Below are 26,092 nucleotides of genomic sequence, written 5' to 3'. Positions count from 1 at the left end.
TAATCATAATTTCATTCACAAAAGAGTCTCTTCCTACTCCTATAAAATCAAAGGTCGATACCCTACATAAAATAGAAAGAGATTCAAAATGAACCATGAATTTAAAATCAAACCTCTAAAAAAATCAGAAACAAAAGATGAAAAATAACTTATCTGTGAAAATCAATTGAAAAAACTTGAAAATGAAGAAAAATAAGAAAAGTTGAAGCATTTGTTTCAGAGAGGTACCGAAACGAAATAGAAAGTAAACGTTAAGTATGATTTTGAAACAAATGAAAGTTTAGGTACTAAATAAAAAAATGATAGCTTAGGTGCTAAACATGAAATTTACCCCTTTTTTCTTCACAATTTGGGTAAATAATTGTGCAGTCCTTTCGCTTTTGTATAGGCTATAATTTAGTCCTGATGTGCATGTTATTTTGGAGTTTTAACCACTTTAATTTTTGTTTTCTTTTAGTTTAGTACTTATCATATATTAGTTTTCATCTTAACCCATTTAAGTTTTGTTTCTTATAATTTAGTCCTAATATGTTAATTTAGCTATTTACTTTTTTAATTCTTCACCATTATTTATTTATTCTGTTAATGGTTTATTTTTTTCTGTGTATAATAATTATTTAATATTACTTATTGATAACCTCACCTCCATTAGAAGCTATAAGTCCGTCACTTAGAATTCTCTTGCTCAAACAGCTCTTCAACATCCATTGCTTTTCGTTTTCTTTCAGTTTCTGTCTTATTTTATTCTATTTTTTTCCCGAGTTTAAATTCAATGGAGAATCTGAATATGGCGTTACTTTCTTCATCGTCTTACTGTTCTGCTCCAAAGTTACTTCCATTACGATACAATAATCACAATTACACTCTCAAAAACCCTACCAAAACCTCACATTTCCGAGCTTCCAAGATTGCTCCTCGTCGTTCCCGAATTCCCACCTCCGCCCATGCTTCTCTTCTTTCTCCACGTCATCCCCGAATCTGTATTGCTTTTCTTCTTTATTTATGTGTCTCTTAACGGTTTTTGCTTTGATTTTAACAATTCTAGTTATTTTGAGCTTTTTTTTTCATTTGAATTTTATGTTAAGCAGTTCTGAGAAAGCATGGGGATGAGAGGTTTGCGAGCATTTCTTCTTCTTCCAGCAATCAGCAGACTACTTCTTCAGTTGGAGTCAACACGAATCTCACTGTGCCTCCGCCATCCTCTCAAATGTATTAAATCCTCTTTTATTTTGATTTAAGTTTGGTTCTAATTTCTGGTTTTGAAAATGAAAAGCTTAAGATTGTAATTTCTTTGGAGGACAAAAGGTTTGATATTTAATTTAATGTGAGGAGAGTAGTAATCGATATTGTATTAGAATTATGATTGCTTTTTTAGTCACTTATCTATTTTGTTCTTTGGGTTTTTTTTCCTTAATGTTCATTAAATCTTAAGGTAGCCTCCCCTCCCCCCCCCCCCCCAAAAAAAAAAACACTAGACAGAGTCTTATGGAACAAATATATTTGAATTGCTATGAAAACTTTAACTTTTAACTCAAAATTTTATGCAGTTGTGATTTCCTTTTTCTTTTTTAATATTCACTTTTCTTTATAGCAACTTAAGAGGAAGTGATAAAAATGCGAATCAGAGAAAAAAGAAGCAATTACTAGGCAGACATTATCTTTTGCTTTTTATGAACACTTCTTTCATCACTTAGTCATTTGTTTCTTTATGTTTTGTAGTGGATCACCGCTCTTCTGGATTGGAGTAGGTGTTGGGCTCTCAGCACTTTTTACATGGGTGAGCACATGAAATTTTTTCTCAGTTGATATTTATAATAATGCTGTATTGATAATGGCCATGTTTCCTTTTTGGTACATATTTTGATGAGATCGAATGAAATGACAGGTAGCTTCAAGATTAAAGGTGAGGGTTTCTCTCATTTGAGGTATACTTGTATTGTTTTTGCCTGTTATCTTTATTATCGGATCTTCTTTTTCGAGTTTTGGAAGTAGAATATGGGTAAATGGTGCAATTAAAATGGTGGTGGGTAGAATTTTTTTAATTTGCATCTTTGAAAAGTCTTAATCATGCTTCTGGTTCCATTTGAAGATAGGAGGTTGATGTCTTCCATTAGATTTCTAAGTGTCCCATATACTATCCAAAGGTTTTTTCTTTATCTGTCAAAGAAATTTTTTTATTTTTCTTTGGAGGGTTCATATATAGCTGTTTTTAAAGGGTTTATTTTTGGTCAAGAAGACTAAACAGTATTATAATAAATAATCCATCAGACGTAATTTGAACAAATTGTTTGGCCATGTACTTGAGTCTAATTGTTATCTATCATTTGAAATCCAAGAATCCAGGTTATAATAGATAGTGGTAGTTCAAAACAAGACTGGGGAATCAATGTTTTCCTTGACCTGCAAATTTTTGGTTTGATATATTTAAAATATTTCTTTTCATCTATCCTAAGGGAAGATGAACCCCTGCTTGGGCCCCATTTCTGGGGGTTGCAGAGTTGATAACAAAGTTGTTAATGGAAATTATTTATCTAGGACATAAAATTACTGGTCAATCAGTAAGTAAAGAGCTTGTTGTATATTTCTGCCACTTCCATTTCTGCCAGATCTTTGTTGATGCAGTTGAGAAGCTGACTTAATGGCAGAAGGTTGCCTTGACATGACAATTACAAAGGCATGATTTACGTCAATTTACAAATGTTGAAAATAATGGTATAATACCAAATGTTTTCCTACAGTGAGTTCCTTGTGTTATGAAGACTATCAAGGCCCTGCCATGACTTGTTAGATATGTAACCCAAATCTCTTTCATGGCCCTTTTGTTTTGGGGCTGAGCTGTGCCTTAATGTATCTAAATTATGATCCTTGTTTTTGGGGATGCTCAACTTTCTTTATGCACTTAAGATGGTACAAATGGTAAAATATTTTAATGTAACTCTGTTATTTCATTTCTTTATAATATTTCCCTTTAATTCAGAATTATGCAATGCAACAAGCTTTCAAAACCATGATGGGCCAGATGAATACTCAAAATAATCAATTTGACAATACTGCCTTTCCCTCGGGATCCCCGTTTCCATTTCCAGCACCTCCATCAGCAGGTCCTGCCACACCCCGTTCTCCATCTTCTTCTCAACCTGCTATCACAGTTGATGCACCTGCATCAAAATTTGAAGCAGCCTCTGTGACTGATCCAACAACAGAAGTGAAAAGCATGAAAAATGAAACAGAAACAGCTGAGACAAAAAAATATGGTAGTATGAAACTTTTATTGTTACCTATAGAATGTATAATGTGCAGCTCTTCATTTTTTGAGGTAAAAAAGAACATTATATGGCAATTCATGTATATGAAATATTAGCAGGACTAAAATAATGGTTGTAGATATAGTTTACGACTGAATTCATTTCAATTGCTGTGATATTCTTGAAATTGTTTCTCAAAGATTGAAGCAGATTTCTTTTTGCAGCTTTTGTTGATGTTTCTCCTGAAGAAACCGTCAACAAGAGTGCTTTTGAAGAAACAGAGCTAAGTTCATCGAACGGTGTTGGCTCTCCCAAGGATGTAAGGTTTTAATTTTCTCTCATTATGATGCTGTGCTAGCGTGGATTTATTTCTTTAGGAGTCAGAGTATCTATTTGGGAAATTATTTTTATTATATTTTGTATGAAGGTCTCTGAAAATGGAGCTGCATCCAAGCAGGATGCTGGTGATTTTAGGGGTTTCCAGGAAATTGGTATGTAAAAAGCTAGTTGCAGAGTTTAAGGTTATTTGGAATGGAACTGTGGGGCATTTTGGTTTTTATTTGGCTGCAATAACCCTTGTAATCTTCATACTGTTTAAAATTTCATCGGTACTATGGAAGGTAATTATTTGAAATCACTGGATTTGGCATGCGTCCATATGCACAGTTTTATTAGTAATTAATGGTAATCTTTTTTAATATTCATCTTTTCAAATGCATTTGATGTGTTTATTAGCATAGCTAATGGTGGTTAATAGTTGGATTTATTAACTAATTGAGACAGAGGCATTTCTGTTGCCTTATTTATCAGGTAGCGCTTATTCAAGATTATATATGGTGCTTTTTTTTTACTAGTTTAGTTATATTCCTTTGTACCTGTGATTTATTTATTTAATCATGCACATGGACATTTTTGGCGAGCTTTCTAATTTCGTTCATGCTCTATGAATAATACTTGAGCACACATTGTATTGCATTTGCAGGAAGAGCAGGTCCTACCTTATCTGTAGATACTTTAGAGAAAATGCTGGAAGATCCAACAGTACAGAAGATGGTTTATCCGTAATATAGCTTCTTTTCCTTCAATATTTTTTTCATGAAGTTCTTATTGATGTCATCTTGGTGTGCCCTAAGGTGTGGTGAAAGTTTATTCTCATCTAAATGTGCATTATATAATACTTTTTCTTTGGAATAGTTACAGAACACAAGGTCTGTCAAATTATTAAGTTTTTTTATCTTTCCTCTTACAATATGTTTCAGACATCTCAATGTTTTTGATGAGGAACATGACATATTACAGCTTGTATTATCATTTTAGTGAATGAGTCCTGATCTTTTGTTCCTACACCCTTTGTGTCCCTTGATGGTTTAATACCTATTTACCTTAGTGTACGGAACTGTGGATGTTACTGGTCAAACTCGGTTATCTTCTTCTCTGTTGTCTCTTTTTTCCTTTCCTTTTTCCAGCAACAGTCAAGACATGTCCAGACCTTAGCTGAAAACCTTTCTTCTCCAATGCAACCATCTTAATTTCTCCAAATTCTTGTGGACTTTTCCCATGACGTTTAGTGATTGAATGCTGGCATCAGATCTACCCATTAGTCGTTTCTTGTCATCTTTTTTGTGAACCTTGTTTGTGAAGTTAGTGATTGAGAATTAAACATCCAATTATCCTATTAACTTTAGTACATGAAGGTAAGTGACATCAAACGCAAATCTTGTAGACTTGCATTAACTTTAGTACATGACCATTCACCAGGATAAGGTATGCTAATGGTTAAGTTGGCTAAAAAATCCCTCAAAAAACTTATAAAGGGAAATTATATTGTAAGGCATTTTTTTTTCTAGATTTTCACATCTAGTATTCAATTTTCAATGATCTTATTCGTGAAAATTCAACCTTACACATTGAAATTAGAAAGAAGAGGTAAATTAGATTATAAAGCCTTTTCTGGATTTTTCACATCCATTTCTCAATGTTCTTATTTTTGAAAAATTAACCTTAAGTTAGAAAGAAGACTCTTTGGAGGCCAGTTGTGGCAGAAGCTGTTTGGTTTCGATTAGGTTGCTAGAAGAGACACAAGGCAGGGGAGTGTTTGGATGGGATCTTTCCTTTGTAGATATTTGTCAATTAACTAAATTAAGCTTTCATTAAATCTTTTTGTCATCTATTGTCAAAAGGAAGCTTGATCTTTTATTTGTCCGTACAGGTATTTGCCTGAGGAAATGAGGAACCCTGAGACTTTTAAATGTAAGTCCACGGTTTTGTAACACTGCTTTCCTTCTCTGTTTTTATGTTCTTTTCTTTTTGGATTAGTGTGATGGGTCGATGTGAGTAGGGAAGGTACATTTTTATGGTCTCTGTAAAAACTATATCATATGTTAAATTATAGAGGGCTGCTATCTTTTGTCCGGTTAAGGATTCATGGCCAGTCAACCTATTAGAATTATTTGTTTGCAGAACTGCTTTGTTAATTTGACGCATAAGCATTGCTGCAATTTTATGGATACCATTTTTATTCAGTCCAATTTTCTTACTGTTGTGCATATATATATTTTTTAACAGGGATGCTACAAAATCCTCAATACCGTCAACAACTGCAAGACATGCTGTAAGCACTCTTCTGACCCTTCTGCATTGGATTATTTTTAGGGGTTTGTCTTTTCTCTTGATTTACACTTGTCACAAGCATAGTCATCGAAAAGAGTTTACTACTTGCTTCTCATTTTGTTCTTTTATAGTTATCCTGCTCACTCTTCTGTCTGGATTTTGTTGATATATTATTCCCGGTTCTCTTTTCTTTGCACAGATTTTTGAATGGCAGGGTTGGAATACATTATTCCTGTAATCCCATCTTAAGTTTTCTTTATAATTCTTTAACGAAGTTTTTTCTTTAATATCTATATTTACTGCTTGAAGAATTAGAAACTAATTGTGACAATTACCAAACTTTAAAGTGACATTCTCACTTGCAAATTAACATGATCCTCGAGCCCAACTTAGCTATTTGAATAACATCTAATAATGCCTTTTTCAACTTAACTTGCTTCTCATTTTGTTCTTTTACAGTCAAATTTGATCTTCATACATTTTTTTGGTTGCCAAAGCTTTAACTTCATTGATTTCTAATTTTTCTCGTTTTCTCATTAGCCTTATGGTTTTCTATTGGTATATTAATTTTCTTGTTATTCATAATTGCATCAGTTTCCAGCAAATCTGCATACTAATATTGTCTCGGAAATTCTTTTCAGAAATAATATGGGTGGAAATACCAAATGGGACAATATGATGATGGAATCCTTGAAGAACTTTGATCTCAACAGTCCTGAGGTCAAGCAACAATTCGGTAAGTCTGAAGCTTTGGCGCTTTGGATAAGATAGATACTGGTTTATATCAGATCCCCTTATCATCTATATATGATATTTTAGTTACCAGATTGTCAAATTCTCTGCCGCTTGAATATGGTCTCGCACCTGAAGAAAGTTCTTTAATTTCTCCCCCTTCCCATTTGCAGATCAGATTGGGCTGACACCTGAAGAAGTAATCTCCAAAATAATGGCCAATCCTGAAGTTGCTATGGCATTCCAAAACCCTAGGGTTCAAGCGGCTATCATGGAGGTATCTTCTATCTTGTTTATACGATGAATGTCGAATATGTGTTTAGATGCATTCATACATTGTATATCTTTAGCATTTATGTTCATGACTATGAGCTGCTTTTGCAGTGTTCCCAGAACCCACTGAGTATTGCGAAATATCAAAATGACAAGGAGGTAAACTTTTTCCTTTTTTCTATTCAATCTATGGGATTAATGGCCATCACGGAGTTCATCCTTTTTAAGCAGTTTTCCCCTTGATGCCTATATGATGCGTACATTTATTATCCAACAAAGAAAATGGAAAAAGGTTTTTTTCATCTTACATGCATGCATAGACCTGCATATCTATTTGTCTACTTGCAGATGTGCATAATATGGCTGTGATTTTGTTTTTTCAATGAGCTTATTAAGATTTAATAACGAGCTTTCCATATACGTACTAAGATTCTATCCGTGGTTCATCATTTACTTATCTAAACTTTGCTGCCATTTTCCGGAAAATATAGTCTTTAAAGTTGTTTCCTTGATACCTTTTTATTGTTGATAACTTGATTGACAACATATTTTTTGTTTTGCACATCAGGTTATGGATGTATTCAACAAAATATCCGAACTCTTCCCTGGAATGTCTGGTTCACCTTGAAGTTGGTGAGTTGGTTGGATCTTTAGTATCAAATCCAAAACCGAGCATGAATTCTGGATCACTCATTCCGAGTTTCTGAGTTCTGTTTCCCGAATGAGAACGAGCATTGCCACTCGGTTATCACTAATGTCCATCGTTTACTGTGATCTAGATGGTAAACTGTAGTTGCAGTTGAATGCGCACGCTATCCAGAAAGTAACGATAAATGGTGTTATTATAGGGGTAATGTCTTTGCAGTATTTGCTTTGTTGATCAGCTTGATTTAATGGTATACTGGAAAATGACATTAAAGGCTAAGCTAACTGCTTGCCCGTTTCTACGAGCATTAACATTCCCAAAAGATCAAGCAACCAAATAATAATAATAATATAATTGCTTTGTAAATTAATTTTTCCCCAAAAAATGTAAATGGTACTTGTTATTATTTTCACAAACGTGCCAATTAATAAATGGTAAATGTTATTTCACGTATTTAAATGATTCTAAACTGTAATCTTCAAATTTCAAACCTTAAATCTAAATTCTGAATCTATAATCCTAGACATTAGATAGGATACATGACAACATTAAAACCCAGTTTATAAAATATTTTTTCCAGACTTGTATATATATTAATACATAAACAAATTTTTATTATTTTTTACACTTCCATTTTATTTAAATGAACTTAAATGTTTTTTAAGCAATGCATTAGCACATGCCACATTTCAACCATATACAACAATCAGCACTTTGTTTCAAGCATATATCAACACAAAAAGTCCATGCCTCAAGCATACAACACAACCTAAACTCGAACTTGACACTTTCTTATAGGCATCATCACTTACTCCAATTACAAACAACACAACTACAGACTACGTGTACACGGTGAAATTGAAAAGGCTAACCTAGTCTGCCAGCGATGCAAGCAACACTGCTGTTACATAACTGCACACCAATGTCAACGGGTTACGTTGTACTAGTATGTACATGTTCATGGTTACATCACATGTCCATGTCATCAAATATTTCACCGTCTTCGTAATATAAGTTGTCCGCAAGAAATCCATCACCCACTAAATTACTGCCAGAAACAACATCTGCGAGTGAGGCCTAAAGACGATCATGGAATCTTGTAAAGTATGATAAATATCTTGGAAAATATACCCACCTTAAGCAGCAAAAGCTGAAACTCACTACACGCTTTAGTTTTCTGTTGTAGAAGAAGAAACTGAACGACCATCTGAAACGTAAGTCCACCAACTGTTAATTATGGCAGAGCAACAACCCTCTTGAGATAAAATTTTTAGAGAAAAAAAGGGTCTTACATTGCCCCTTTCTCCAGTAAGGGATCAGCATCAGAATCTGGATTATAACTGTAAATTTCACACTCCGAGAGATTCACAACCTGCATAACTTCGGTATTTTAGAACTGCCACTAGCTAAAACTTGCATTTAGTCTTTTGAAATTAAGCTCACCTCATCTAGAGCCTTGTACAAAGTTTCCAGGAGTGAACTGCCCCCATATTTCTCAATCCATTCCTGTCAAAGATATAAAGCAGGAAACTTAAGCACAAGGCAAATCCACCTTTTTAAGGTAACACATATCATGATCAAATGAATGCTAGCAATCCCTTGTCTCCCACTCCTCCACCCCAAACAAATGACGAATGGAGAAACCCACAGGGTTAACGTGTCATATAACTTGGGAAGTAACTAATGAATAAACCTAACTAAACCGGTGTCCAACATAAGTATCCACAAGGACAGGTGATACGTGAGGATTACAACAATAGTAACTCGGGTAAATTATTCAAGGAAATCCAATGTCAAAGTGAACAAATGGAGATAATTATGCTAATACCTTTGACACTTCAAGCATGTAAGTTTCAAAAATCTGCTTAAAAGTTTCCCAGCTTTCCTCTGTGAAGAACTGGTGTGCTTTAACTGCACTGGAAACCATAGATGCACATGCCATATCATAATATAAGGGAACCATAGCAAAAATCAAAACATGCATGAATATCAGTATAAGCACTCAATGGCACAACAATGACTTGAAGTAGACAACAAACAAACCAATATAGCCAGCAGAATTAGAAATGGGAAATGGAGAGATTTGAACTCTCAGCTCCTCCAAGAGCAACAGTTGGCTGAACTGTCTGTCAAAGCCTTTTGACAACACTCCCAATGCAGAGAAAAGGAGAATTAATAGCGGGTTGCCAAGTCGCCCAATAAGCTGACAGTGGCATTACCCATAATCCTCCTCTTAAATTTCTTTCAAAAAGAAGAACGTGCTGATGCAATAAAAGATACAGATACCTTAAGTCATAATCTGGATACATGTGATAGAGGGTAAGCACCAAGTAGATCAATGTCTTCCGGCTGAAATGCACGTGATAAAAAGCTGGTCAAAGAAATATGAAAGATGAACTAAACTGCCTAAACCTGAATGTAATATTTACAACCTTGATCGGCTCAACAGGAATTCAACCGGTGAGGAGTCGGTATCTGAAGATTTCCCAAGATAGTCCAGGATCTGAGATTAAACAAGCATCAGAAAACCCTCATCAATAATAACCTTCTAGAGCAAAAAGGAATCAAACATATTATATGTTGATTGTTCTTGAATGTACCTCATTCTCCAGACTGAGAGACAGTCTTTTATCCGTTCCTGTGTGTTTGCCTAGAAGCAAGAAAGAAACTGAGTTTGAATCAAATTTCTCCAAATTCTTCAGGACAAATTATGTGCCTAAACTTACAAGAATATGCTTCAAGGCTCCCTTCGATGGTGCGTTCACCAAGGTTTATTTCTCTCAAGAAATCATTTATTCTAGAAAATTGACATGGTACTTATGTCAGAATTCAGGTTAGAAAGAATATGGCAAAGCTCATGAATCTAAGGGATAAGAAAGTAGAAAACATTATGCAATTGGGTCTTTTCAATGATTGCAAATTACCGGTCAAGAGGAGTGTATTCTAAGAACTTCATGATGAGTATTTTCGGACAGGTTGTTGAATCTTAGCGTCACAGATGCCAAGCTAAGAGGTCCTGAAGCCAAAGATAAGCAGGATTTATACACTGAAACTATAATGTAGAAATTATCGTAGTAAAAATGCATGCAGACTATCACTTAAGGGACGCACACAATCAGATTGAAACACTTAGGGATGCAAGCAGGATAAATATTTCAATGCAAGTCACATTCAACTGGCTAAATAAAACCACGAACCAATAAAAACCACATTTTTTCAAGTAATTGTTCTTCATTTATAAAACACACCCTGACTTATCTCAGGCGTAGACATCAATCTCTCATCTCATTATTACGTTACTGAAGATGTAAACATGAATAATAATTATTATTATTCCATTTTCCAAATCTATATATCATTTCAACCTATGTATCAATTAGAAATTCTGGGGAAAAAACTTTTGAAAGCTTGTTAATCAAGATCTGGGCAATGGACACTTCACACTTCAGGTACTATATCTCGATATTGAATTGTGTCATTGTGTTTCAATTTTAATGAATCTGCAACTAAAATTTCAATTTCATGGATTTTTACATGAAAATCACCAAATTAGAATATTTCATGGAATATTTTGTTGATGTAATTGAAAATTTTAGTTAATTTTCCATTTTATTCTGAAACTAAGAAAACTGAAAGTATAAGGGTAACATTCTATAAGTTGAAATACAGTGGGAATATTTAGCATCGAGACCTATACTAGAAGATTTAGCCTTAATCCCCTTTTAAAAAAACAATCGAAGTCAGATCTAAAGCAGCGTAAAATTTGGAGACCCAATTAAACTAAACCCCAATTTTGATATGAACCGAACGAAAACGAATTACAAATCTAGAATCAAATAAAAAACCTAATTTTCGAATCAAATAATAAGAGCTATCACAACGCTGAGAAGAAGCGGATCTTACCTTTCGTTAATGGCCTCCGGCTTTGAATTTGAACGATGGTTTCAGAAAATGGGGAGTTTTGAAAAATGCGGGTCAAATGAGAACAGCGAAAGGAGAAATAAATAGATGTATTTATATGGATAATATATTTACGGGTACTTGAACTTGGTTTCAATCATTAATTTGGTACCCAAGTTTTTTCCAATTAGGTATGTAAAATTGGTCTTAATTTTCAATTCGATAATCAATTTTTCTTTATTTAATTAAATACTTGAATATAAATTTTGGTTTAAATTTACATATTAATATGTTCTTATAGTTTAAATAAATCATTTATGATAAATACAATTTTCATTTCCATGCTAATAATTAATTTTTACGTCGTTTATTCACTGAAATCTCGTGTCATAAAATATGTTAACTAATCAAAACAAAAGTTTTTATGAATAAGCATTAAAGAGAAGGCATTATTTAAATACTCTACAAAAATACTTTAAGGGCTTACTTAAATAAGCACATGTAGTTTAAGGATTTTTAATATATAAGCCAAAAAATAGTTTTTTAAGGGATTTAGAGATAACTTTTCCATTTTTATGGGGCTAAAGTAGAATTTCACCTTGTATTAATTCAAAATTTTATTACTATGAAGGGACTTTAAAGTTATTTTTCCAATTTTAGGGAGCAAGGCCAGTCATCCCCTACACCCGCTAAAAGGGATTATGGTAAAGAGAATTAATCAAGCAATTTCGTCTTGTACAATGAGTGTTTTCCTGGGAGCTAAAGATGAAATTTCAATGAAGCAAATATATACTACATATAGTTTCATTGTTAAAATTAAAATAGATATATGTATCTATTCTAAAAAGAAGAAAAAAAATGGGATCCATCATTAACCGTTTAGTGGTTAGATGACAACTAGATCACTGCTTCTTGCATCAGTTGCTTGATTACATGACCCCATATGTTGCTTTAATTCCAATGAAGTAGTCATATTTACCAATCATATAACAACAAATTCCCTTCACACTTACAGGCAGTTTTGCATAATTGCCATATGTAATTCCTTCTGTTCTAAACGAGAATTGAACTATAAATAAAGGACATATACGTGTTTGAATTCCCCAAATTCCTTCTCCGATGCAAACAGTAGGAGAGTGAAGGATAAACCCCCCTTCTTCCCTTTCAAATCCTTCCTCCAAACCTTATGGAGAAAAGGGTACATGAAAACTGGTTTTATGGAACAAAACAAATAAGAAAAAACTGGCTTACCCTACATGAACTAACCAGGTAATAGTTTGTTTTCCTTCCTCTTTTTATAAGGCAGATAAGGAGGAGATCCTTCAAAACTTGGGAATTTGCATCATTCTTAACCCCAAAAAGGAAAGGTAGATAAGGGATCTCCCCATTAGAAAATGGATACCCCAGGAGCTTCTCGACCAACAGGTTCAATGTGAAATGTTCTCAGAACAGTTGATATTGAGAGTTGCTTGCTGAAGGGATCCTGCTATTACCAAAGAAATTAGAAAGGGAAGTGATGATTCAGTAGTTTAAATGTAGAACCTTGAATATATATAAGAAATGTGATATGAAATTACCAGGCGATTCCTTTTATATTTTATGGAAAGCCGAAGATCATCCTTGCAGATCACCACTCAAGTTCTTTGATCGGAGTTCGACCGCCTTCAGGTCTCGGAGATGTTGCAAGATTTCTTGGAGTAGATCCATCCCTTTGTCGCCTTTCTTTATGGAGCTCATGCAGTTCTTGAGGAATTCCCTGTCTTCTTCAAGAGCTTGCAGCCTCTCATAAACACGATCCACCTCTTCAATTGCTAGTTTTTTGTGATCCAACTCCAATTCTGGACTTGCATATGCCTGCATTTCAATTGGTTCCGATTCTCCTTGTTTTTCGTATATCGATCCTTCTTCAGTTCCATTATTCTCTGCATCCAGGAAAGGAAGGAGACTCTTTGCCATGGCAGCCATTGTTGTTCCACGGAAGCCATTATCTGTCCCGTTACCTTCTTTGCTGCTCAGATCATTACTGTCATCAAAACCATTAAAGGAATCCTTAATTGATTTCAAATCCTCCATGAATTGATTATCCCCCATGGTTAGTAATTTGTCTTCCAATGCCTTAAGCTGATCTAGGATGGACAGCCTTTCTTCCTCGAATTCGGTCAACGATTCATTGAGTGCACTTACATGGTTTATACAATCCAGTGCCATTTCTTCCAAGTTACCAACTGCATCAGGGCTGCTCTCTTGGTTGCCAGAGAAGCTGCTGTCCTCATACTTGGCTTCACGATTCAGGTCCAACGACAGCTCATCACTATCCTCCGCATAGCTACATGCAGCCGAAGTTTTCCTACTTTCCAGATTTCCATCTTTGCTTATCCTCATTGTTCTCATCCTTTCGTCAGTCTCGTAATCGAGAACCTTCTTGCGATAAAACTCCAATTCTTTCTCGAGTTCTTCCTTCTCTTTCTCTCTTTTGATCATAAGCTCATTTAGTAATTGAAGGGCCTCTTGGTCATATTCCGATTGTTCTTCCATCATCCTCTGGTATTGCAATGCTTCCATCTGCATCGTTGCCTTCTCCTCTTGAAGCCTTGTTATCATAGCCATCGTCTGATTCGCAGCAATCGCAGAGGCACTCCTCTCTTCTTCAAGCTCTGCATATAAAGCACTCATTGCCTTTCTTTCAGCTTTCAAGGAAGTTTTCAGCCTTTCAATGGTTTGAATAAGATCATCACTTTCCATCTCACTTAGGAAAGACTCATCGATACCCGATTTGCTTTTCTCGAAGAACTGCAGTTTCTTATGCAAGTAATGCATAACTTCATGTGATGAAGTTGGAGTCTCGGGAAACTTTTCCTCCTCTGCTTCGTTGTTACGATCCGTTCGAACAGATAAATGAGCATTTATCCTCTCTCGATCCTCATCCATCATGCTCTTCTCCTCATTGACACCAAGTGTCACACCAAGAATGGCTGTAGAACATATGTTATAAACATATATATTTACCATTCACAAGATCAAATGCTTGACCACAGTAATAAAGATTATAAGTACAGGCTTACCAACATTATGAGTCTTGCTTGATTCAGGAGCATCAACACCTTTAGCTTGGTTCTTAAACTTTGAAAGACTTTCTTCTTGAAAGCTTTGCAATGAAGGATCTGACCCTTGAACTTGAGGCAGATCAAAGTCTCTAGTGCTTAACAATGTCGTCTCGGATTTTGGTTGCTCAGCCGTTAGATTAAGATCATCCTTGTCTAGTTGATTAGATGCTACAAATAAATACATTTAGTGGGGGGAATACTTTTCAGTATAATAAATCCTGGTTAAGCAAATAAATTATATAGATTTTTTATACCTAGCTCCAGGTTTTCGGGTTCACCGGGACAGGTATTCTCTGCACTCTCATCAATAGCAAGCAATGGAGTCTCTTCAACCGAAGAATCAGTGTCGTTATGGTGCTGCTTTTGCGAGAAATGGTTCGAAGATGTCGATAGATCAACTAATTCAACGGGAACTAAACGATCCGAAACACATTTCTGATGATGCTGATTAATGAACTCCATCATATAATCTCCTGCAAAACAAGGTACAACGGTTCCACTTGCGACACTACCAAGATGCCTCTCTGCAATGTTCATGGTGTCTGATTTGTCATCTTCATGGACATCCTTTTCAACATCAGAAAGCACCTGTTGTTCAATCGTAGCCCTTTGATCGTTCCCTTCATCATCATCATCATCCTGATCGTTGAGTTTAATCTCGATCATATCCTCACCATCTTTGTACTGATCGTCACTTTCACTGCCATCACCATCGTCTTCGATTGCTTCTATAACCAAACTCCCTTTGTCTGCATAATCCAAAGCACCCCAACTCGGCTTGAACAAGAAATAAGGAGGACGGAGCTTGCTGCCATTGCAACAAGAACAAGGAACAACCTTACAGCCATCGTCGACTTTGTGATCGCTACTCACCCACGAGATGAAAGCAATCCCCCTCGTCATTCCTTTACCATCACTAGGACTTGGCCTAGAAGCCAAACATTCCTCGCACATGAGATGCGTCTCCGCTAGTTTCCCATGACTGGAACAGTAACTCAATCTCGAAATCTCGGAACCATGTTTCTCACAGACAAGATCCCGGTAAGAGCTCGAGTTGTTGTTCGATTCCAGGACATGATCCACTCTAGAACACCAGGGACATGGTGGTTTAAGGCCAAAATAATTGGCAAACTTTGTAATCAAGTAAGTGAACAAAGAGTCGAGTAAAAGGAGGAAGATGAGGATCCATTCAAGGAGTGCGTAGACTAAAATGACAGTGATTTTGCTGGTGTGTTTATGCAAAAAACTTGCGAACTTATTGCCAGCAGCCATGGAATGTTTTCTATTGTCTTCTTGCTACAAAATCAGATGGAAAAAAAAACAAGACATAAAAGATGTTTGCTAAGGTTTCGAGTTATTTGTTTCTCTAGTCATTTTTCTTATGCCTTTTAACAGTTACAATACTAACTAAATTAAGACCGAGTGTATAAGCAATTGTATTTATGTGTAAAGGGAGATGATAAAAGCAAAGAGTGGGTGAGGGCCCACTTACATTTGATTTAGGCAGCATCACGCGCAAAAGATTGGCCCACCATTCTCCGCATGTGAGTACGGTGGGCGGGCCATTTTTATGTGTTATTGGGAGTTGGCCCACAACACTACTTTTTCCTTTAGACAGACAGGCGCTCTTCAGTGTTGGAATTTCTTAAGGAGAGGTGCCAACCTATTCAACCATAATTGGCTCCATTGATTTGCATTATGTTAAACTTAGCAAAACTTGTAAAGAACCCATAATACTTTTTCTGAGAAAAAAAAGATTTGCATAGTATAAAGGTGGTAACAGTGGGATTATTTATATTATAAAGGAAACAACTTGGGATTCTATTTGGTTTTATAATTAAAGCGCAAGTGAAGGGAATGATGTGTCAAACAGTGGCAGACACTATGGGAACCCTAAAAGAATAAAGAAGATTAAAGTGGGAAAAATTAGGGGGACTTTGATGGTGACTTGAGAAACCCCTTTTTCTTCTTCTTTTTTTTTTTTTACAATTTTATGGTACAAAATGATGTTGCTGTCATGGTCCTCTCTTTGGCTTCCCCCCACCACCCATAAAATTGGTTAAATTAAAAATTAATAATTCATTTGATTAAATTAAAAGTTAATGATCTAACTTATTCAATTACCGATCCGGTATTCGTTTTATTCATCTTGTTTTGTTTGAAAAGTTGGTTCTTGGATGCGAATCATTAGGCATCCGTTAATTGATGGATTTAAGGAAAAAACCTGCTGGGTGCAATCGGACGATGCCATGTGTGGGAGTAGAAGTGGACCTGCTGGGTGCAATCGAAGGGTCTCGTGTATGATGCTTTTAAGATATGGAAGCTTGGGAACTTTGGCTTCGTCCATCAAATTTTGTTGCCCAATTTCAGAATCTGTTTCGGCTCTACCTTTGGTTAACACATGTGGGGACTAATGAGGCTCAGCTTGATGTAAAGAAAGACTAATGAATCATAATCGTCCCTGATAAGAATTAAAACTCTATAACTTTACGAAACCTAATAAGAATTGCGAGATTAATTTATGGTAAAAATGTTTTGGGTCTAAAATTAAATTATAAATTTGTGGAAGTTCAAAATATAAGTTTACCTTTTTCCTTAACTTATATTTTATATTTATATAATTTTGAGGGGGTTTAAACTGAAACTATTTAATTTTATCATTAACTTCATAGCTTTTCATTTTAAAGGGGCTAAAATTGAAATTTAACCATTTAAATAGGATCATTTCCCCTGCCTCCACCTCTGATTTCGGCTATGAGGTTTGAAAGCTGCGTTTTTGAAGGGACTAAAATTTAAAATTAACCGTGCTGGGCATTAACTTGTCCATGGGCCAGCCCTAATCCAAGAAAGGTTCAATGTTTTGTCCAAGTGTAGTCCAGATAAAATTATCATTACTCAGGCAAGCCCAATACCACCGGCCAATAAAGCTTAGCTGAAAATGTTCTAATGTGAAATAAAACTATTTTTACCAATTTTATTCATGGTTATATTATTATTTTTATTCTTGTGATCTCATGAAAATTGCCAAAAACTAGGTGTTAAATTTAATTTTTAATTAATTTAAATCTATCGACGCACGTTTATAGTAATCTAGACAATATTTTATGAGGAAAATGATTACGTGCGGCAGCTCTAATATACGGTTAAAAAAGTTATTGATTTTGTTATTTTTTCTACCGATTTTGTTATTGTTGAACACTTTATCGAAAATATTAAAAGACAAAGAAATAATAATGTTTTAATAAATTTAATCGGTAAAGTTGAATAATGATGATTTCAGAGCGGCTGACGCGTGTGTGGCACATCCTTATAGATTTTTTTACGTGTCAAATTATGATTTTATTCCTCTAATATGCTTAATTTTGAAAAGTTATCTATCTCGTTTTCATTTTTTATTTTATTGACCCCTCTAGTTTGGTCAAATTTGAAGTTTTTATTTTTATTTGGGTCAGGTTTGAATAAAGAATTGAGTATGACAGGATAGAGTTAACATCTCTCTTTGTAACCAATGGTGTATTGATTAATCTTTATTCTGCTTGCACGCAGGTTGTTTCCTGATTTCACGCTGATGACTGTATTGTAGCTAAACACTTCTTATTTTGGGTTATATCATTTATTTATTTATCCAAAAAAAAAAAGGAATTGAGTATGTATTTTGAATCAGGTTTGGGTTGGCTAAAATATTAAAGTTTTAAGTTTTAAAGAGTTTAGTCTTAAATTAATAAAAATATGTAAGTATTGAGGTTAAGTTTATAATTATGCTATTTTTATTAACTGCAACGTCAGTATATCCTCCAAATGTTAGCGACCAATAATTTAATTGACATAATTAAATAATCTAATTGATAAAATATAAAGATCAATGATCAAAGTACAAATAGACAATAATTAAATGGTCATAGGTATAGAATTGCGACTCTGCTACAATTCCTATTGTATGGTTTATTAGTACTTTAAAATGAAAGATTAAGTTTACGTGACGAATAAAATAAGAATAAGAACGTAAATATGATATAAATATAAAATATGTATATTGTTAAATTTTACTATTTCAAAAATGATATAAATTAGATCAAATTCATTTGGTCATTAGTCAAACTATTTATCTTTGTTCTCGTATATTGATTAGATAATGAGTTCTAAATAGAGGTGAGTGTTCAATCGAGTCGAGTTAAAAATTTTCGAGTTATTCAAGTTGATGAGTCTTATTTTATAACTCAAGCTCGATTTGAAATTTTTTCGAGCCGATTCGAGTTTTTGAGTTTCTGTTTAAACTTAATTGTAAATTTTTATAATATTATGATACTATTTAATTTTAATTTAAATGATTTTTTATAACCATATATAATACATGTATATTTCTTCGTATATTTTTCATATATGATATGCATATATTATATAGAATCAAAAGATCTAATTCAAACTTAAAAATTAATCCACTTATTACTAAAAAATTTCAAGTAATTTTGAAAATTAAAAAGAACGTCAATTATTAATTGAGTTCAATCAATATATGCATAGGTTGATTAAGTAAGATTAGTTAAGCAATTAAACTATAGTTATTTTTAATTTTAATGTTATTATTCTTGCATTTCCAATGATTTATGACAATGCTTTAGTTACAAAATCTCACTCTATAATATATAGTCATAAAAATGTCACGAGTGCACTGGTATTTTAATCTCGTTAAATGTCAACGAGTGCACTGGCATTGAGACTTACTCAAGAGGTTGAAAATTCAAAAACCATAAAGACTGGGATTAATCAAACCAGGAAGAATGTCTAATATGGATGGAAAAAATCAGAGATTAACTACTGTAAAATAAACACTGATGGAACAAGAAACCAGAATGATGGAGATGCAGCATGTGAAATAATAGCTAGAGACCACGAAGGTAATTGGCTCTGGAGATTTGGCAGGAAAATAGGTATTTTGTTCCTTTTTAGAAGCAGAACTCTGGGGTATTCATGAAGGTTTAAAAATGGCATGGATAAAAGGAGAAAGAAAAGTTATACTGAAATCAGATAACAAGGAAGCAGTAAAACTGATAAACAATAGATCGACCGAACACAGACAACTAACAATACTTCAACACATAGATAATATGCTCAAAAAGAATTGGGAAGTAAAGATTCAGAACATACCGAGGGAGGCCAACCGAGTCGCAGACATCATCGCCAAGCAAATGAGGAACCAACGAGAAGATTCTGTTTTTCTACACATTTACCCTAAGGAAGCTGAGGAGATAATTAGAGCCGATAAAAAGGGTTTCTAAGAGACCCATTCAGCTGTATTAAACAAAAAAAAAAGCTCACATCTCTAACATCTATAGTGCTTAAACCAAAGTCTTCAAGAAATAACAACAATTTTATTACCATAAAGGCCACTTGATTTGTACATCATTTTAAAATACGTAAAATTATACTAAAAATTATTATTTATGCACTAATGACGAAAAACAATTTATAAGTAGTTAAATAATATAGTTATTTAATTTTAAAATTTTAATAAATATTTTAAAGTTTTCTATTATTATCATAACATTATTATATTTTTAATATATATTTAATAATAAAATTGAAATTTCAATACTAAATCAAATTATGAATTATTTTAATGTTTAAATAATGATCTCAATACTGAAAAGAAGTGTTGTTATTTTTAAAGATTTTAAATTCGAGTAATTAATTTTGTAAAGTGTGTACACGTCGTCAATAATTAAGAAAAATTTTAAATAAATATTACCTAATAATCATTCATACTAATAAAAAATAATTCTTTAAATTATAAAAAATATACATTAAAAATAATTTCGCAATAAATTTATATACTATCTGGTCTAAATTAATCTATTATTAAATAAATGGTTATATTACAATTGGATGCCAAACAACATCAGGAAAATATTTAAGAAATTAAAGCATAAAAAGAAAAAGAAGAAAATGCATTATTATTATGGCCTTCGTTGTTCCTTATCTCTTCTTTCCTATTTCCTCCGTTCCACCCATATCCCCCCCTATTTTTCTCTCAGTTTTCTTTCTTTCTTTGAATCAATAGAAAAAGCTAAAATTCAAGAAAAATCGTAGCCCGGATTTCAATTCCTTACCATGATCAAATCCTAGCCTTGGATTTTCGTTCCATACTCCCCAAAAACCAAAAATGAAGAGAGATCATCAGGCTATCAGTGGAGCCGGCGGCGGTGGTTGTGGAATTAGCAGTGGCTCAAAGGGTGAGAGCTCAATCACTAACAAAGGGAAATTATGGGAAGAAGATCAAGATGCCGGCGACATGGACGAGCTAATGGCCGTTTTGGGTTACAAAGTTCGGTCTTCAGACATGGCGGATGTGGCTCAAAAAATGGAACAGTTGGATATGGTTATGGGAACTGCTCAAGAAGATGGGATTTCACATCTTGCTTCTGATAGAGTTCATTACAATCCTTCGGATCTTTCGAGTTGGGTTCAAAGCATGTTGACTGAGTTGAACAATCCTGTTCTCCCTAATTCGGATTCCAATTCTTCAAAGACACAGCAAAAGCAACAAATTGTTAGCAACAACCAATCCCAGGTTTATAACGATGATTCCGAGTACGATCTGAGGGCAATTCCCGGGGTTTTTGCTTATCCACAAACAAAACGGATCAAAACCTCCACGGGAACTGATTCATCTTCTTCACCACCAACTGAGTCATCAACTCGGCCTGTTGTCTTGGTTGACTCACAGGAAGCTGGGGTTCGACTGGTTCACACCTTGATGGCTTGTGCGGAAGCTGTCCAACAACAGAATCTCAAGCTGGCTGATGCTTTAGTCAAACATATAGGCTTACTTGCCGCGTCTCAAGCTGGTGCCATGAGGAAAGTGGCTACGTATTTTGCTGAAGCCTTAGCTCGTCGAATCTATGGCGTTTACCCACAAGACTCGCTTCACCCTTCCTACACTGATATGCTGCAGATGTACTTCTACGAAACTTGCCCTTACTTGAAATTCGCTCATTTTACAGCCAATCAAGCAATACTGGAAGCTTTTGCAACGTCAAACAGAGTACACGTTGTTGATTTCGGGTTAAATCAGGGGATGCAATGGCCGGCTTTAATGCAAGAGCTTGCATTAAGACCAGGTGGGCCGCCTGTTTTCAGGTTGACGGGCATTGGCCCTCATCAACCGGATAATACCGATGCTTTGCAGCAAGTGGGATGTAAGTTAGCTCAGTTAGCTGAAACTATTGGCGTCAGATTTGAGTTCAGGGGATTAATGGTCAATAGTTTGGCAGATCTCGAGCCCAAAATGCTCGATATCCGACCTCCTGAGGTTGAGACGCTGGCAGTAAATTCCGTTTTCGAACTTCACCGTCTTCTTGCTCGACCTGGTGGGATAGAAAAGGTTCTTTCGTCGATCAAAACCATGAAGCCCAAAATTCTCACGATTGTAGAAGAAGAAGCGAATCATAACAGTCCTGTTTTCGTAGACCGCTTCACTGAAGCTCTACATTACTATTCTAGCCTTTTTGACTCGTTAGAAGGCTCAGGGGTGGCGCCACCACCAAGTCAGGACCTGGTTATGTCAGAGTTGTATCTGGGAAGACAGATTTGTAATGTGGTTGCTTGTGAAGGGGTAGAGCGAGTTGAACGACATGAGACGCTGGCTCAGTGGAGGTTTCGGATGGAAACATCCGGCTTCTGTCCAGTTCACTTGGGCTCAAATGCTTACAAGCAAGCCAGCATGCTGTTGGCTCTGTTTGCTGGAGGTGACGAGTACAGAGTGGAGGAGAATGATGGGTGTTTAACGCTTGGGTGGCATACAAGACCGCTTATTGCCACCTCAGCTTGGCAACTCGCCGCCGTCGTGTGAGGACTGAGTTTACTCGAGTAGTTGAAGAGAATGGAGATGATTGAACCGAGTTTCATGCAATCTGAACGAATTGATGAGACGAGATGCGCCCGAATTAAAAGGACAATTCCAGTTGTGTAACTCCAATTATATCTTTCTGCTTTTCTACTAGTTTTTGTAGGGTAGTGTTTTTCTAATGGAAGACTTTGTAATTTTCAAGGTTATATCATATTGAAAGGCATATATTGTTTTTCATTTCTTTAGTGGTATAAATATATAAATAGACTATACTACATAAATTATTGTGTCTCATAGCAAGATTCAAACAATAAAGAATAACGTTTGTATGAATTTTGATGCATTTGGTGGCCTGGGAACGGTTGTTGAAGCATATTTCTCACTAACCATTTGGCAACAATTGCACAGTTTGCTCAAGTTTTCCCACTAACCATATTTCAAGAGGTTTCCTCAATCTTCCCTAACTCGACCAGCGTCTAAAAACACAACAAAAATAGGCATGTAAACAAGATAGTTTCAACCGTATTATCCGGAAATTCTTATCGTATTGGATGTCATATGCAAATGCAAAACCGTTAAACTGATTATAATCACCTGTATTCATAAAATGATTATACAAGTATCCAAGTATTTAGTGATCTAGTTCGCAGCGACATAACTATGGTTTTCGAAATACCGGGCTATTGGCACAACAGCTAGGGCCAGCATACAAAATGAGCAGTGAATCAAACCTACAGATAAGAATGAAATAAATTCAAAGTTCAAACTGTGCTGCTCACTTTGAGAAACAAAATACGGATTTCCAGTGCTCATTTGAGCTAACGCGTAATTCAAGCACTTCCGATAAGACTAAAAGGATTTCCATTTTCTTAAAAGTTCTTCGTATACCCCGTCTTTTTTTTCTTTGCTAAGGCTGTGTTTCAGTCTAGACAATGTTGCTGATGTGACCTTTATTCGCTTCTCAATCATACCCTCAGCATACTTAACTGCCTCAGGAAGCATGTTTGCATCGCGAAGCCCATTAATCAATATATTTCCAGTCTGCTCCAAATCAGAATCATAATTCTCTATCATGAATTTCCAAACTTTTATAGCCACATATGGGTCTCCAATGTCAAGAAAAATCTTAACCGCTGCAACGCAATCTGCTTTACTTGGGAAAAACTCGTTTTTAACCATTTCGTTGAACAACATCGAAGCATCTTTCAACTTCCTATTCTTGATCAAGAAATGAAACAACACATCATATGATTGCGCATCCGGAAATGCCCCAGTGAAAACCATCTCATCCAACATCTTCTTCGCCATATCAGTATAATTCTTGGAACAATACAAAGTGATCATCGAATTATACATCTCTGTATCAGGTAGAATCCCAACTTTCTCCACCATCGTCTTCCAAATCAACTCAGCACCCCTAACATTACCAACTTTCTGAAAATCCTCGAGTGCATCCCTAAAAAACTTCATCCCTGGATAACACTTCTTCTCTAGCAGTATATCGACATGCCTCAAAGCCTCACTAATCCCATCCTTCCCTTTAATCAAAGCATTCAAAAACGAATCATAAGCCGGTACATTCCCGGGATCCCACCCTACTTCCGCAATCATCTCATCAAAAGTCGTTTTTGCTAAACTAGCATTCCCTTCATTTTCCCACCCTTCTAGCAACATGGCGTAACTATCCAAATCCGGCTTAATCCTACTTTTAGCCACTCTTAGAAACTCCAAACCATCAATGGTTTTACCCTCCCTACAAATAGCACTAATCAAAGTATTCAAAGCAACAACATCCCTAACACAACCGTACTCATCCATAACTTCAAAAGTCAAAACAGCTTCCTTAACTTTATCAAATCTAACATAACTACTAAACACAGAAGCAAAAGTAGCCAAAGAAACTAACCCTACGTTTTTCATGGACTTGATGGCGTCCCACATAGCATCAAAGAGGCCGTTTTTTCCCAACAGGTCGACGACGAGGTTCCAGGAGTAAGGGGAATGTTGGTGTTGGAGTTCGTGGCCCGACCAACGGAAGAACTTGACGGCTTGTGAAGGGAAAGAGTAGGAGAGGCTGAGAACGTTTTCGACGTCGTGCTGGGTGATGCGGAGGCCGGTGTCTTCGAGAAGGCTCTCGACGGAGGCGGAGGGCGTGGTGGAGATGATTTCGCAGAGGAGTTTGACTTTGGGGTTGAGGTTAGGGGCGGTTTGGTAGGAAGGGAAAATTGAGGGTTTGGGGGGTGATGGGGAGCGCTGCGAATGTGACCTTTTCCTGTCTTTCGCCATTTTTAGGATTTTCCGTTAGATTTGCGCAAAACCCTTCAGAGAGGAATTGAATTCAATGGAGTTTAGAGGATTTTCCAGTCTTTCGCCATTTTTAGGATTTTCCGTTAGATTTGCGCAAAACCATTCTCTAGGTCACGGAAGTCCGACATATCCACTCATTAATTTATTCTTATGTTTTTTCCACGTATATTTAATTTTATTAAAATAACTTTATTTTTTTACGTTTTTAATTCTGGATTGTATTAAGGAGTTGATACATCGGGATTGAAATGTGGTTTTGAAGTATATTTATCGGGATGCAAACAAGGTGGTTGATATGTTAGTGAAATTAGCTACAGCGATGGGTGAAGTCCATATGGTTTTCACTACTCCGTCAATAGAGATCGTCGATTTTGTACAACAAGAAACTGATGACTGTGTTTTGACACCAACATTTTAATTCGTGTATTTTATTCCTCTTGTTTCATTAAAAAAAATCCATAAAACTTTTTTTAAAAAACACTATTACTATCATCATTGTCGACCGTCGCAATAATATGTCAAAACGTATACATTCTTTTATTTATAAACGAAAAATTCAAATGAACTATTGATCAAACCACCATCGCTAGTAATCAATCACTGTTATTCTTCGACCAACAACGACATTAATTAGACTTCTCCTTTTCTCTTTTTTCATTTTAGATTTTTCAAAAGTAAACTTAAATTCCACTAAATTAAAACCAAGGTCTCAGACCAAACTTCATTGAGTCATTGATCGGCTTGGATTCGAGTTATAATGCTTCTTGTGACCTCCACTGTCAATTGATCGTGCAAATTTATTAATAAACCATCGTAATCTTAGATTCTTCATAAACTCGCTGCAATAAAACTCATTTTGTATGTATCAAATATTGCTAACAAATTGTGTAATAAAATGTTCCTTCAAAATTAAATAACTCGAATCACGACTTATGATACCACTTATTAGGAATTCATAAGTGTAAAAAAACGAGATCAACATAGAATAAGACATATGTAAAAGACAAGATTTAATGTAGTTAGACCTTGTATAATCCACAAAGGAGAGAAACAAACCAATATAAACACATAGATCATAAATAGTATAAATGCATGGAATTCTCAACTCGATATATATCCTAAAATTTAATGTATCACAAAACATTCTTCCAACGTCCTATAAAACTTATCTTTACAATAAATACTAGAATTATAATAAAAATCAATTTAATCATCGATTAAAATTTGAATAAATATGTAACATCTTTAACCCATAAGTTGGGTCTTAAAGCTTAAGAATCCCCAGACTTATTAGTGTACCGGGCCAACCATTAACCATTGAGCCGATCATTTCCTCTTGTTTCCATAAAGTGTTCCAGAATGAACTTTGACAAAGTTTATGCCATAATCATTAAAATACTTTGGTGTTTTTCCTTTGGGACACACTACT

At 35.1% G+C, this 26,092-nt stretch overlaps 5 protein-coding genes across 7 annotated transcripts; 2 read left to right on the top strand and 3 right to left on the bottom strand.

The window, feature by feature from the left end:
* The first annotated feature begins 718 nt into the window (after window positions 1-718).
* Window positions 719-7,778, top strand: LOC120200701 (protein TIC 40, chloroplastic-like). Of its 2 annotated transcripts, XM_039201467.1 has the most exons (15): window positions 719-978; window positions 1,087-1,209; window positions 1,720-1,777; window positions 1,886-1,903; window positions 2,978-3,254; window positions 3,470-3,564; window positions 3,673-3,736; window positions 4,228-4,306; window positions 5,455-5,495; window positions 5,811-5,856; window positions 6,497-6,591; window positions 6,761-6,864; window positions 6,972-7,019; window positions 7,429-7,493; window positions 7,654-7,778. In XM_039201467.1, exons 1-14 carry the CDS (start codon window positions 773-775, stop codon window positions 7,486-7,488), a joined length of 1,314 nt encoding a protein of 437 aa, XP_039057398.1. In that variant the 5' UTR covers window positions 719-772; the 3' UTR covers window positions 7,489-7,493; window positions 7,654-7,778. The 2 variants fall into 2 exon arrangements, with proteins under 2 accessions (XP_039057398.1, XP_039057397.1); XM_039201466.1 differs by lacking the exon at window positions 7,654-7,778 and having other exon boundaries at window positions 719-980; window positions 1,089-1,209; window positions 7,429-7,608.
* A 520-nt stretch (window positions 7,779-8,298) lies between these two features.
* On the bottom strand, window positions 8,299-11,542 carry LOC120200700 (repressor of RNA polymerase III transcription MAF1 homolog). The gene is made up of 11 exons (XM_039201465.1): window positions 11,410-11,542; window positions 10,431-10,522; window positions 10,233-10,303; window positions 10,107-10,156; window positions 9,939-10,009; window positions 9,793-9,855; window positions 9,335-9,422; window positions 8,950-9,012; window positions 8,799-8,878; window positions 8,642-8,713; window positions 8,299-8,554 (listed from the first exon to the last, which is right to left on the bottom strand). The coding sequence occupies exons 2-11, from the start codon at window positions 10,460-10,462 to the stop codon at window positions 8,476-8,478; spliced, it is 669 nt and encodes a 222-aa protein (XP_039057396.1). The 5' UTR covers window positions 10,463-10,522; window positions 11,410-11,542; the 3' UTR covers window positions 8,299-8,475.
* Window positions 11,543-12,704: 1,162 nt separating this feature from the next.
* On the bottom strand, window positions 12,705-15,809 carry LOC120200698 (myosin-binding protein 2-like). 2 transcript variants are annotated; one of them, XM_039201463.1, is made up of 4 exons: window positions 14,765-15,809; window positions 14,469-14,678; window positions 12,984-14,378; window positions 12,705-12,889 (listed from the first exon to the last, which is right to left on the bottom strand). In XM_039201463.1, exons 1-3 carry the CDS (start codon window positions 15,780-15,782, stop codon window positions 13,021-13,023), a joined length of 2,586 nt encoding a protein of 861 aa, XP_039057394.1. In that variant the 5' UTR covers window positions 15,783-15,809; the 3' UTR covers window positions 12,705-12,889; window positions 12,984-13,020. The 2 variants fall into 2 exon arrangements, with proteins under 2 accessions (XP_039057394.1, XP_039057395.1); XM_039201464.1 differs by having other exon boundaries at window positions 14,768-15,809.
* A 4,676-nt stretch (window positions 15,810-20,485) lies between these two features.
* On the top strand, window positions 20,486-22,593 carry LOC120200697 (DELLA protein GAI-like). The gene has a single exon (XM_039201462.1). It carries the CDS (start codon window positions 20,671-20,673, stop codon window positions 22,357-22,359), a length of 1,689 nt encoding a protein of 562 aa, XP_039057393.1. The 5' UTR covers window positions 20,486-20,670; the 3' UTR covers window positions 22,360-22,593.
* Window positions 22,594-22,967: 374 nt separating this feature from the next.
* LOC120200696 (pentatricopeptide repeat-containing protein At1g77360, mitochondrial-like) lies at window positions 22,968-24,766 on the bottom strand. The gene has a single exon (XM_039201461.1). It carries the CDS (start codon window positions 24,640-24,642, stop codon window positions 23,206-23,208), a length of 1,437 nt encoding a protein of 478 aa, XP_039057392.1. The 5' UTR covers window positions 24,643-24,766; the 3' UTR covers window positions 22,968-23,205.
* Between the last annotated feature and the right edge of the window lie 1,326 nt (window positions 24,767-26,092).

The sequence above is a fragment of the Hibiscus syriacus genome, unplaced genomic scaffold (genome assembly GCF_006381635.1).
Source record: "Hibiscus syriacus cultivar Baekdansim isolate YM2019G1 unplaced genomic scaffold, ASM638163v2 tig00006449_pilon, whole genome shotgun sequence".
NCBI classification, from domain to species: Eukaryota; Viridiplantae; Streptophyta; class Magnoliopsida; order Malvales; family Malvaceae; genus Hibiscus; species Hibiscus syriacus.
The sequence above is the reverse complement of the archived record's forward strand: the minus strand, read 5'-3'. Positions and strand labels throughout refer to the sequence as shown.

Bases quoted from the DNA above. Each gene is read 5' to 3' on its own strand.
- LOC120200701 (XM_039201467.1), top strand. From the start codon at position 773: ATGGAGAATCTGAATATGGCGTTACTTTCTTCATCGTCTTACTGTTCT. The intron at 3,255-3,469 runs GTAGTATGAAAC...TTCTTTTTGCAG, and splicing joins AGCTGAGACAAAAAAATATG to CTTTTGTTGATGTTTCTCCT. The intron at 3,565-3,672 runs GTAAGGTTTTAA...TTTTGTATGAAG, and splicing joins GTGTTGGCTCTCCCAAGGAT to GTCTCTGAAAATGGAGCTGC.
- LOC120200700 (XM_039201465.1), bottom strand. From the start codon at position 10,462: ATGAAGTTCTTAGAATACACTCCTCTTGACCG. The intron at 9,856-9,938 runs GTTGTAAATATT...CGTGCATTTCAG, and splicing joins TTCCTGTTGAGCCGATCAAG to CCGGAAGACATTGATCTACT. The intron at 8,879-8,949 runs GTGAGCTTAATT...GAAGTTATGCAG, and splicing joins TGTACAAGGCTCTAGATGAG to GTTGTGAATCTCTCGGAGTG.
- LOC120200698 (XM_039201463.1), bottom strand. From the start codon at position 15,782: ATGGCTGCTGGCAATAAGTTCGCAAGTTTTTTGCATAAACACACCAGC. The intron at 14,679-14,764 runs GTATAAAAAATC...ATTTATTTGTAG, and splicing joins ACCCGAAAACCTGGAGCTAG to CATCTAATCAACTAGACAAG. The intron at 14,379-14,468 runs GTAAGCCTGTAC...TATGTTCTACAG, and splicing joins AAGCAAGACTCATAATGTTG to CCATTCTTGGTGTGACACTT.
- LOC120200697 (XM_039201462.1), top strand. From the start codon at position 20,671: ATGAAGAGAGATCATCAGGCTATCAGTGGAGCCGGCGGCGGTGGTTGT.
- LOC120200696 (XM_039201461.1), bottom strand. From the start codon at position 24,642: ATGGCGAAAGACAGGAAAAGGTCACATTCGCAGCGCTCCCCATCACCC.